Source organism: Cheilinus undulatus, linkage group 2 (genome assembly GCF_018320785.1).
Source record: "Cheilinus undulatus linkage group 2, ASM1832078v1, whole genome shotgun sequence".
Classification (NCBI taxonomy): domain Eukaryota; kingdom Metazoa; phylum Chordata; class Actinopteri; order Labriformes; family Labridae; genus Cheilinus; species Cheilinus undulatus.
In genome coordinates, this window is record NC_054866.1 from 6,453,617 (window position 1) to 6,467,218 (window position 13,602).

Here is a 13,602-nt window from a genome sequence, read left to right on the forward strand (position 1 = left end):
TCGACCAAGATGATGCGTGTGTATGTGATAGAATGTTGGGATTCTCTTGGTGAAATCAAATCAAATGTCTCCTGGAGAACAGCATAGCAACAACAGGCAGAAAAAAGGTGATTGGTCCATCCTCTACCTATTTCCTATTGGTTCATTAATAAAAAAAAAAAAAAAGAAACAGAAATAAGGTTAGAGGAAAGAGAAAGTTTCGTACGCTCACAGAGAAAAATCAGAGCCAGTTTCACAAACAGGCAGAATCAACCTGAACGAGAGGAGAATGGTTAAAGCATGAGCACAGACATTCACAAGCAGGGGAAATCTAAGCACAAGGAGACAGTTTAGAGTACAAAGGCAGGTTTGAATGGAAAGTTTGAAGAAGAATCTGAGCCTAATATCAATAAGTCATGATCTTAAGACGTTAAAATGTGTTCTTGAATTTTGAGACATAATTCCATACCAAGTCTACTTATAGTGTGAGTGCTCCCCAGCAGTGTTTCCTAAATGGTTTGCCCTTGTACAACACCATGTTATTGCCATGACTGTACAACTACAATTAAAGATGATTTAATGTATTGAAGAGGCTATTCTGCATGATTAAAGAAAATGCTGTACCTTGAGATTTTATCTTAATCAAGGAAAGGATGCACAATTTTGGATTCTTGCTGATATTTGATGACCTGATATTTTAAAACTCATTTTGGTTGATAAAGAGTACTGTGCAGAACTTTTAGGCATGTATGAGCGAAAAACTGGAGCTAAAGAAAGGTGTAGATGTAGGAAGTAAGCTGCCTGAGGTCACCGATGAATGGGAAAGAGGATTGCCACAACCCCAGTCATGCTCTGGACGTCCTTGCGTATTACCAGGGACATGAGAAAATAATATGTTGAAAAAACTACAAAGTCCACACCTTTACGGCAGAGTAAGGGTTGGATGTTGCGATTAAGCATGGCTGTAAGGCTTTGTCTGCTTTGAGACTGCCGAAAATAGATATGCTTTTTTAGGGTTTTATCAGTGAAACATTTAAAATCTATGTTGATCTATGTCACTTTTTCTTCTCTATTTGGGACTTGGGGGTTGCCCTGAGTCCCTGGTCCTGTTGTGGATGTCCCAAGGGCCTGAAATCTGCTGCAGGTCTCGGGGTGTACTACCAGGGGTGAAAAGGCCCAGTAAAAAGAGATGCGGGGCCCCAGACAACCTCCTACACCTGATAAAATGGACATTTCACTGATACTTATGGCTGATAGATGATTGATACTGCTGACATATGAATATCTGCAGAAATTTCCATATGTACTGATACTGATATTTGAATTTTTAAGCTAATATTACCTTTACCTTTACCAGCTACTTTTACCATGCTGAGAATATTGTGCATCCCTAATCAAGTGTAATACAGACATGTCTTAATGTTCGGTTAAACAGTGTTGTCTTTCTGCTGAATGTCATAAATAATGGACACTGTTTCTCACATCACATAAATTTATTGATGTCAAAAGATAAATTACATTCAGTTCTACTGTGACAGTTTGTTTTTCCTCAATGCTGATGTGACACTAAAGTACCGCTAAGAAGAGAAATAAACCGACCAAATTCACGTACAAAGTCAACAGAACAAACCGTACTCTGTCTTCCTGACGAGGTCAAAGCTAAAGAGAGCTCCAAGGTGCTGCAGTTCATCAGTCTACAGTATATACAGAACAGCTAATGGAAAGGATCAGTTCTCAAGTAACATTAACAAGAAAACACACTTAGAACCCGATGTCAAGGTCAAAACAGAGGTGGGATGTTGACTGATGAACACAACGAGGATACGGACATTTGTCTTCCTTAGAGAAGCTTTTAAATGGTTCTCAGTAGAGAGTACAACGCTTTTCCTGGGTTAAATGTCTATACCGAAGCTTGATTAAAACTTCTGCACTGAATCTACGCCGTAGGTTTGATTAGCCCTGAAACTACACATGTAGCCTCATGAGGACTCTATCAAAAATGTACCTGTGCCACAAAACAGACCACAAGAGCTGTGATTGGTCAGCTGGGTAGCACTGAGTTACAGTCTAAGAGAACTGTCTACAGACAGACTGTGAACTCTGCTGTTATATAAACGGCTGCAGACGTTGAACAGATCTGCCAAAACTACTTGCCAACATCAGAAAAACTCTCAGTTAGCCTAATCTAGAGCCATGATGTTTACGCTTCCTGTTGATGTATCTGTATAAAAACTCTGCTGACTAGTGTCCTGTTTTATTTCAGAGCATCGACACACCAATGTAGAAATATGCAGTGCTCACAATGGAGTAGATTCAATACAGGAGTAAAAATCTAACCTTCAGCATCTCTAGCAAGGTAGTTTAATACAAAAGGTTCAAGCATGATGAGTTGTTTTGAAAAGTTAACCTGATTTTTCCTATCTTCTATTGGCTTGTGTGCATCCTTTAGGAACCAATAAATAAATAAATAAACATAGATTTGGTCATGTTAATCTGTAAATATATATTAAGATTTATATATAATCTTTGAGCAGTTAAAACCTGCCAACTATAATCTCTTAAAGGCTAGTTCATTCCTACCAGGAATGTCCAACCAAGTAAAACCTACAGTACACTGTGTTTGTGTTCGTGCAGAGCTGGGCACATGTTCATCCATCTGTTAGCTATCATTTAATGTTTTTTTTTTTTCTTTAGAGGATTTTTATCTGCAAAACAGTTATTGACGCCTATTAAATTCAGTTTCTGTTGAAGAGAAACTAAGGCCTGGAATTTAAATAAGTGACTTTATGACATCACATCTTTCATGTCTAGGCTGGGAGTGAGGGAGGATAAGACACGCCCACTCCCTCCTTTCTTCTGTCCCTAATCAGCCACAACATAATTCAGTCTATACTGTTTTTTTAGATTTGATTATTAGCCATAATGTCAGAACCATTCAAGATAGATTTACCACAAGCTACCTGAGTAAGAAACCTTGACATATGCTCACAGACAAGATACAATTTCTCATGGGATCAACCTCGTTTAAGAAAAACATGGTTTATTTGCAATCTTAGTCATTAACACTACGTTACCCACAATGCCCAAGTGTCACAGCAATGTCCCTGATTGGCTGAACTGGCCTTTACGCCTATAACCTCTGTGTTCAATTTAGCACTACCGCTCCCAGTGAGTTTAACGGTTGTTTTCCAACAAAGGAGGTTTAAATAGAGAAATGAAGCTATATGATGTAGAAGACTGATTGTATGTTATCTACTTAATTCTCAGAAAAACATGCTTTGTTTGTATCACTGTTAACAGTACAACATTACCCACAATGCTCTAGTGTCACAGCGCTGCCTCTCATTGGCTGTTGTCACTTTTAAGCACTAGATTCAATCCAGTGGTGCTAGTACTGTGAAGTTCCTAGCTGTTTTTCAACAATAGATAGTTTAAATGGTGAATTGAGGATCATGTCAAAGACACAAGCAAGAAAATAATCAACCTTCTTTTAAGAAGGACATGCAGTGTGTCTTACATTGCATACTTCTGTTAGTATACTGTAATACAGTAACCTTAAGCAGATGGATACGCCAATTTCCTTATTTTTCACTGGCGAATCCATCTTGCAAAGCTCCAGTCTGAACCGTTTGGGCCCGGTTCGAAAGTGACAGGACTAATCAGCGACAAGGGGCAGTACTCTCAGGTGCGGTGGAGTTGTAAGCAAGCAGCAACAAGAGGACAGTGGAATTATGGCAGAAGAGCTTTGCTAAAACGCTGCTAAAACATCAGTTTTATCAGAAATTAACATTTTTTGTTAAAAGAAGAACAAAGAACAGCAGTGAGTTGTTTCTTTTCAACAACGACAAAAGTTGTGTACCGACATGTCTATAGTCGCCATGGTTCACGTTATACCTTGATAGCGGCTATGTCACGTGTTTTGTTGCTCTGATTGGCCCGTAAAGATGTGACAGAACGTTTATCCAATCACACTCTGAGTTTTTTTCAAATCCTCTGCCGTTTCCCAAATGTTTAGTATTGAAGGTTTTCCAGATGGATGTGTCAAACACATCCATCTGGGATGTCAGGTCAGTAATATAGTACACTTAAATGCAGTATAGAGTTCTTTATCACAGTGGGTTTGCACTGTTTCGCATCGCATACTGATGTATTGCACTAACAGGAAGTGATGATTTAACTGGCTGTTTTTTCTTCTTCTTTAAAAGCAGAAACCAGACAGACGTTAGGGGATTCTGATCAAAATTTGACAGCTATTTCTGCTCACTATTGAATTCATGCAACTTTTATTTTATGTTAACATTATTCACTGCAATAAAAGGAATTTATTTTGCCTTTTTCGTGGTTGAAATGTGCTGCCAGTGCTCATAATACATTAGCTAGCTAGCAGATGCTAACATTAGCTAGCGCACTAGCATGCTAACAGTGTTTTAAAGGGTACTGCTGTGGGCTGCTACTAGTAAAGGTAACGGTCAGTCAAAAAGTAGACTGTAACTGTTGAGCTCTGTGGTGACTACAGGTGGCGCCACCTATGTCACAGAGCACCATATCAGCCAGGAGAAAATAAGCAAAATGATTCAGTTGTAGTAAATGGTTTCAACCTGTAGAGGGCAGTCACTATGCACATTTTTAACACAAAATGTAGAATTGAAATACTTTGTGCAAAAATGTCATGATTTGGACACCAACTCATCAACAGTACTGCTAAATACACAGATGCAGATGTCTGTGTCTGAATAAAGAGCTCTGAGGGGTTAGTTAGTCGTTGATGTGGTTTTTCAAAGAGAGAGCATATTGAATAACCACCTAGAATGCCCATCTCTACCAGGACAGACCTGGAGCAGACCATTAAACTTTAATCAGGTTTAAGTTTACTGATATTAATGTCTTTGGTACAGATTACCTTTTAACAGAGCTAAATTTCTGATGAACAGATTAATGGCTAACAGAGCTAAATTTCTGATGAACAGATTAATAGCTAACAGAGCTAAATTTCTGATGAACAGATTAATGGCTAACAAAGGTCAATTTCTCATGAACTGTGCCCAGCTTTGTGTTTGTGTCATTAGAGAGTAAATCTAAAAAAATAACCATGCTTTCATTAAAGGGAGACTCGTTCATCAACTTTACAAACAGAAAAAAGTCAAATATATAAAATCCATAACTTCCATGGGTGTGTGAGGATGTCTGGCGTGTGCTGATCGTGTCCGGCTCTCAGCGTGCTGTTGGAGACACATAGCGTGATGGGACAGGACGGGGCAGACGGTGAGAACTGTTGAGTGAATAAGTGAGCATGTGCGTTCATGTCTGCAGACACTGGTTCTTCCTACAGGGTCTCCAAGAGCCAATCAAACAGGCTGGACAGAGACTGGCCGTCCTCTTCCTCTTTCTTGTAAAGTTTGCAGAACTGAACCACGGCGCCGAACAAGTCCGCGATCCGCCACGCCCTCTGGGACATCAGATGGACCACCCTCTGAAACTGGGAGAAGACATGCAGGTGATGAGTATAACAAAACAATACATGATCACTGAGTTCAGCCTGAGTGATATACGTAAATATTCAGGATGGTTTCATCTGAAAATAGTGAAAGGCCTCAGACATGCTCAATATAATCTTCACAGTTAGCCTCCACAAATAACAATGTCAAATTCAAAACTTTACTGTTTCTACAACAATCAGAGAAAACTACAACAGGAGAAAAGGCGCAGGTTGGGCTTATTTGTCCAGCATGCTTTTATTCTGACATTTTCCTTGTTCTGTTAAACAATCTAGTCACTTGTACGAAGATTTATTAAGATTCTACCTAAACATTTTCTATGAAAAGAGGTATTCTAAATAATAAAAAAGTGTACATTACGTTATGGGTAAGAGTTTAGGCAATGTTAAGAAAGAATACAGAAGAATTACTTTCCAGACATGTATCAGTTAAATCCTAATTCAATGTTGAACACGTGATGGTTCAACCTTTCCTGTATATCAGTGTTCCCCAAAGTGTGGGCTTTCGCCCCCTGGTGGGTTTAGGAGTTACTGCAGGTAGGCTGCAAGGGGTCATTACAATAAAGTACTATAATTAACATATCTTTAAATAAAAAAGTCAGGTTTTAGACCATCAAACATTACAGAAAAGGATTAGGGCCAAGAATTATTTGTAGATCCAACTTCTGGTTTGTTTTTTTTTTTTTTCTGATTAAAAAAAGGCCAGATTCTAAGAAAAGGTTAGAAATCGGGGGGGGGGGGGGCATTTTTTAAGATTTAGAATTATTAGATTAAAAACTGAATTCTAAAAATAATATCGGAATTCTGAGATTAAGTCAGAATTCTTGTGTGTGTTTGTGTGTGTGTGTGTGTGTGTGTGGGGGGGGGCATGATTTTGAGATCAGTTTTAGTTAAAATTGAGATTTAAGTTGAAATTTTGAAAAAAGTCAGAATTTTTATGTAATTCGCAGAATTATGAGATTTTAGTTAAAATACTGAGATTAAAGTTAAAATTTTGAGATTTAAATCAGAATTCTGAGATTAAAGTTAAAATTTTGAGATTAAAGTTGAAGTTTTGAGATTTAAGCCAGAATTCTAAGGGCCCCTACACATTAGGCCCAGTTGTTTTGAACCGCACCGCAGCACGATTCCTCCCTCTCCCCCTTCCCCCCGCTGGCTTGCTTTCACACTTGCAACATCAATCTGTGCCTGGGCCCACTTGCGCATTTACTCGGTCTGACACAGCAGGTGGCGGTATGCACGTAGCTGGTTTACAACCCTGCCAAGGAGGAAAAGACTCCAACTTGTGTTCATCTGTAAGGTGAGTCACAGCAGACCGTTTATTGGCTGGATTCTGGTGATTTCTGCACTTTGTAGAGGAAAAATGTGAACAAACTGCCGCACAGAGGAAAGAAGTTTAGCTTTTATGATGACGTCATAAAGCTGATACGACGCCCTGTCCCGTATCTGGGTTGCATTCACATCTCATCAGAACAAAGCCAGAGTCCACTTTAATGGAGCCAGAGACTGCCTCCCCAAGTGGGCCCGGGCCCGGTACCTGGGCGCGGTTCGTTTGAATTCATACTACCAAAACGAACCGGACTTTGGGCTCAAGTGCACTCGGATCCAGGACCGGGCCCCTAGTGTGAATGCACCCTAAGATTATAGTCGTATTTCTGAGATCAAAAATGTGAAAGATCAGAATTATGAGAAAAATGTCACAACTAAACTAAAAAGAGTTTGAATATGTTTTGTCTGATGTACAGAACTGGTGTCCTGGTGTAATTGTTTCTGAATCCACTGGTGAAGCTGGGTGAAACATTCCATTACTCTGCCTCCTTCCTAATTATAGGACTTAATTAATGCCTTCAGGGACATTAATGTTATTTTGAAAGGCTTAATGGAAAATATAGGTGGCTTTGAAGATGCCTGACTGAAACAATCCAAACAGTGGTGGCTTGTTAATTTTACGTTGTTTTTTGCTTTCCTTAAAGGGTAATGTATCTGAAAATTTAGCATTTGCACAGAAATTTTTGAATGAAGCATGAAATAATACATGAAGGGAAATATTTTGAGTCTCATTCTTTGGTTTTAGGATGTTCTTGGAAGGACTCAGAAGAATTGTAGGTGTTAAATTAGGCTGTGACACATTTAAGTTTGGGAAAGGCTGCCATAGATACTCACCTTTGCAGCCCTCTTTTCTCTGGACTTTCTGAAGTAGAGCGCAGGAAGGCCCAGCTCGGAGGCAGCAATCCACTGAAGAGCCACTCTGAGCTCCGAGTCCACACACTCAGACTCCAGATCACAGTTCACCACCAGCAGTCCCCTGAGGTTCCCGCTGGTGCTAGCTGTCCGTGCTGGGCTGGTCTCTGGAAATCAGACATGACAGTGATTTCCTTTCAGCCGCCAAAAATCTGAGCTATTCCATCCTTAATTACAAACAAAGACATGTGAGAGTATCTTGATATTTAGTGATTTACTCATTGTTGCTGCTTCAGGTAGTGAGGGTCATTATGAAGTTAAAAGCCAAAGATGGGCCAATTTTATCACCACTGTTCCAAAGGTTAATGGTTGTAGGTCACCACATGGCTATTCTATATTTCCCAACAGTGTTGGAGGTAATTCATTACAAAGCAACACAACAGTGTACTCAGATCACTCTTTAGTTGTCCTTGCCCTGGGAGAGAGGATTTAGAAGTACGTAAGTATATTATACTTTTCTCTACTGCATCAATTTACATTTTCTTTTGCAGAATTTCTGGAAACTGTTGGACTGTTGCTTTTTGTCTGTTTTGCTATTTTTATCTGCCACGTCCTCTCTCATCTCTCAGCTCCAGCAGTTCTTTCATACAGTACTGAGTCGAGCTAACTGGATCTCTTAGCAGAAGGCTGGTGTGTGAACTAGTGACACATACACTTCTCTTAAGAGAACCATGACTGCCAGAGTTAGGACCAGTGTGGAAATAGGATAGATGCCGTCCTCCTTTTTTTTTTTTTTTTTTTTTTTTTTTTTAAGTTATTGTACTGTGATCCTGAAGGAGGTAAACTGATGGACTGGTGGCTTAAGTGATTCCTGTAATATCCCTGTTCAGAGAAACACTTTAAGACTCTCATTCTTTTTGTACTCACTTGGAAAAAAAAAAAAACATGACATCATAAAATAGCGTAATTTCTCATTATTACTATTATCATTGATGGAGTTTAAGACATTAAATATGACTGTGTTTAGACCAGTGGTCCCCAACCTTATTGCTTAGTGTCACCCCTACTCATATCTAAGGAAAGCAAAGTTCCCCCAGGACCTACCTGGAAATATTTGAAAAAAAAATCATTGAGAAAACCCTGATATAAAGACCTACATACAGTTTTGTCAGTTTTTCTTGACAAAGATTTATGTATAAATTAGCCATTACTAGAGCGGTGTATTAGGGCCACTATAAAAACAATAACAACCACAACAACCACAACCACAACAACCACCACCACCACAACAACAACCACAACAACAGCAACCACAACAACCACAACAACAACAACCACCACCACCACAACAACAACCACAACAACAACAACCACAACAACCACCACAACAACAACCCCAACAACAACCACCATCACCACAACAACAACCACAACAACAGCAACCACAACAACCACAACAACAACAACCACCACCACCACAACAACAACCACAACAACAGCAACCACAACAACCACAACAACAACAACCACAACAACCACCACAACAACAACCACAACAACAACAACCACAACAACCACCACAACAACAACAGCAACCACAACAACCACAACAACAACAACCACCACCACCACAACAACAACCACAACAACCACAACAACCACCACAACAACAACCCCAACAACAACCACCACCACATCAACAACAACCACAACAACAACAACAACAACCACAACAACAACAACCACAACAACAACCACCACCACCACAACAACAACCCCAACAACAGCAACCACAACAACCAAAACAACAACAACCACCACCACCACAACAACAACCACAACAACAACAACCACAACAACCACCACAACAACAACCCCAACAACAACCACCACCACATCAACAACAACCACAACAACAACAACCACCACATTAACAACAACCACAACAACAACAACAACAACAACAACAACAACAACCACAACAACAACAACAACCACCACCACAACAACAACCACAACAACAACAACCACCACAACAACAACCCCAACAACAACCACCACCACATCAACAACAACCACAACAACAACAACAACAACCACAACAACAACCACCACATCAACAACAACCACAACAACAAAAACCACAACAACAACCACCACAACAACCACAAAAACAACCACCACAACAACAACCACCACAACAACCACAACAACAACCACCACCACAACAACAACAACCACAACAACAACCACCACAACAACCACAACAACAACAACCACCACAACCACAACAACAACCACCACAACAACCACCACAATCACCACAACAACAACCACAATCACCACAACAACAACCACAATCACCACAACAACCACAACAACAACCACAATCACCACAACAACAACCACAATCACCACAACAACAACCACAACCACCACAACAACCACCACAACATAAACTGCAACAACCACAACAACAACCACCACAACATAAACTGCAACAACCACAACAACAACAACCACAACAACAACAACAACAACCACAACAACAACCACCACATCAACAACAACCACAACAACAACAACCACAACAACAAAAACCACAACAACAACCACCACAACAACCACAAAAACAACCACCACAACAACAACCACCACAACAACCACAACAACAACCACCACCACAACAACAACAACCACAACAACAACCACCACAACAACCACAACAACAACAACCACCACAACCACAACAACAACCACCACAACAACCACCACAATCACCACAACAACAACCACAATCACCACAACAACAACCACAATCACCACAACAACCACAACAACAACCACAATCACCACAACAACAACCACAATCACCACAACAACAACCACAACCACCACAACAACCACCACAACATAAACTGCAACAACCACAACAACAACCACCACAACATAAACTGCAACAACCACAACAACAACCACCACAACATAAACTGCAACAACCACAACAACAACCACCACAACATAAACTGCAACAACCACAACTACAACAACCACCACAACAACAACCACCACCACCACAACAAAACCATAACAACCACAACAAAACCATAACAACAATAATAACAATAACAACAATAAAAATAATAACAATAACATTAATAACAAGAATGATGATAAAAATACAGATTGGTTGATTTTCAAGAAAAAAACCCTTCAAAATTCTCAAAGTCATTAATTCACAAGAAAATAAATATTTTTTTTTACTTTACAAGTTCTAAATGTACTGAGACTAAAATTAATAAGTCTTGAGACTATAAGCTACACTGTTGTAAATTTATGATATTATAAACGTGACATTTTTGAGTTTCTAGCATCAAAATTTGAGATTTCTTGAATTTGGAAATTTATTTATTTTTCTTCTAAATTCCAAGTTTCAAACTCTGAACTGAGTTTGATTATGTAAATGTACAAATTCATAATGTCAAAAATTTTGTTTTTTCCCTTCAAAAATTTGTGTCCTTTTTACACAAAACTAACCTTTTTTTTCATTTTTTCACCTTGTAGGTTGGCCCTTATGTATTATTTTTTAAATCATAAAGTCTAAACTCACCAAAGGCGTTCTCCTTGGTCCCTGCATGATGGTCTTTCTCTGTTTCCCCACTGGGATAGAAGAAGAAAATAAAGTTACACATACAAAACTATCGCTGTGAAGGCTTTTTGCCTTTGTAAGTCAGGACAGCTGAGGAGAAACAGGAAAAAGAGAGAGAGGGATAAGACATGAACCAAACAGCACCAGAGAGAGACTTTGGCCTCTTTATATAGGCAACTGCTGAACCAGACTTTCTCTACATGTTCTAAACATTTTTCTGCTTTGGAGCTTTTTTTTTGATGACCCAACCAACAGGAAACAAGTGGAGGATGGATCAATCATGATTGCTCTGCCCTTTCCCCAGGAGACATTTGCTTTGATCTCACTAAGAGAGTCCCAACATCGGGGCGTGCAGATGGCCTAGCAGTCTAATGCTCTACCCATGTGCGTGGCCGGCTCGGGTTTGAATCCAGCCTGTGGTCCTTTGCCGCATGTCTCTCCCTGTTTCGAACGCTATCTACGGTCCTCCTCTGTCCAAAAAAAGGCACTAAAAACTCCAAGATTATATCTAAAAAACTTTTTTTAAAAGAGTCCCAACATTCTAACACACACACACACACACACACACACACACACCATCACAGTCGACTTCCAAGCCCTATAACATTCAGTTCCTCCTGCAGACTTTAGTTTGGCTTTAAAAAGTAAAAAAGTTATTCCACTGTTTATACTGAATTCAATTTTTACTATCTTTCACAGATTTTTAATTATTACTGCTCAAGTTTGACATTATTTTTTGACCCTCAGACTTTTATAATGTGTGTGTATGGCATAGAATGTTGGGACTCTCCTAGTGAGATCAAAGCAAACTTCTCCTGGAGAACAGCATAGCAACAACGGGCAGAGCAAACATGATTGGTCCATCCTCTCCCTGTTCCCTATTGGTTGGTTCATCAAAAAATCTAATAAAAGGAGGAACGTGTCCCCGTTTGGGGATAGCTTCTCACAAGGATCCAGGAGTGAAGGCAGCCTAGATTTTCTAAATGTGGAATGTGGACAGAATGTGGACAGAATAATCGGTTGACAGCAGAATTTATAATTAGTGTAAATGTACAGGATTGTCAGTCCAGCCCCTCGTCTCCTGATTCCTCCTTCAGAAAAAGCAATATTCTTTGTGCAGACTTGTGTAGAAATTGCTTCTACAATAATGGGCTTCACAGTGACACGTTAATGAGAAACATCGGAGTCCTGCTCGGGGGCTCTGACAGCTACCTGATGGCTGTGTTCTGAGTGGGCACGTCACAAAAAGCATCGAGGTCTGCCAAGCCCAGGCTGGACGCGCTGCTGGTTCCATTCCTGTCATCCAACAAAAGAAACAAGAGACAGCGTCATCCACACGTTGTCTCAAGACATTTGACATGATCAGCGGCGTGTGAAGGGAACAATAACCAGGCCCAGCGATGCAGGTCATGTTGTTCATTAGCGGGTGATTAGCATATAAATAGCAGCTGCGGTGGAGTTGGACACTCAAGGCGGGGGAGCGGACGATTTCTGTCCAGCAGCAAGCCTTTCTGAGTATGAGGATGAGGAGAGTTAAGGCAGTTTAGGCGGGGAGGGTGGGCCGGCAGTGTCACAGTAACGGGGGGATGAGGCAAGGTTAAAGTAAGCAGGTAGATGGAGAGGCTGGAGGAGCAGCGGATGTGGTGGAGTGTTCATTTAATCAACTAAAACAACCCAAAAATAGATCTGTGGTAAGAAAACGCTGATAAAAACTATGCTTAGTTTTCATCAAGGAGACTAAAATGTTAGTGCTGGACTGTGAGACGTTCAGAATCCATGATATTTCTCTACTGTGTTACTAATATGTCAGGATTTCTGTCAGTGTCAGTTGCACAACCCCATCACAAACATCATATCACAGAGTGAAACTGAGACTTTTTACCATTTCATTAAAATATTAACTCAGTTTTAATTAGATGGACGCAACACATCTCAAAAAAGTAGGGACAGGGCCATGTCTTCTGTAAACATCTGGGAAGTGAGGCCAGTTTCTGGAGTTTTGGGAGAGGTGATGTAGGATTTTAGCTGCTCAACTGGACTAGGTCATTGCTGGATCTTTCCTTTTATAATGTTCCAAGTGTTTTCTCATGGTGAAAGTTCTGGACTGCAGGCAGACCAGTTCAGCACCAAGAGTCTTCTATTGTAAAGCCATAAGGTTGTGATGGATGTGGTATGTGGTTTAGCATTGTCCTGCTGAAATAGTCAAGGCTTTCCCTGAAGAAACGTTTCTGGATGGGAGCATATGTTGCTCTAAAACCTCTATCTGTGTTTGCAGCATTGATAGTTCCTTTCCAGATTT

At 40.1% G+C, this 13,602-nt stretch overlaps 1 protein-coding gene across 1 annotated transcript in view; it reads right to left on the reverse strand.

The window, feature by feature from the left end:
- Positions 1-5,094: 5,094 nt before the first annotated feature.
- LOC121524352 (SPHK1 interactor, AKAP domain containing) overlaps positions 5,095-13,602 on the reverse strand; it is an 84,997-nt gene continuing 76,489 nt past the window's right edge. The window contains exons 8-11 of the mRNA XM_041809702.1: positions 12,516-12,599; positions 11,265-11,314; positions 7,637-7,821; positions 5,095-5,455 (exon numbers count right to left, since the gene is read on the reverse strand). Of these exons, the coding sequence (XP_041665636.1) occupies positions 5,303-5,455; positions 7,637-7,821; positions 11,265-11,314; positions 12,516-12,599 (472 nt within the window). The 3' untranslated portion in view covers positions 5,095-5,302. The remainder of the gene's footprint in view (positions 5,456-7,636; positions 7,822-11,264; positions 11,315-12,515; positions 12,600-13,602) is intronic.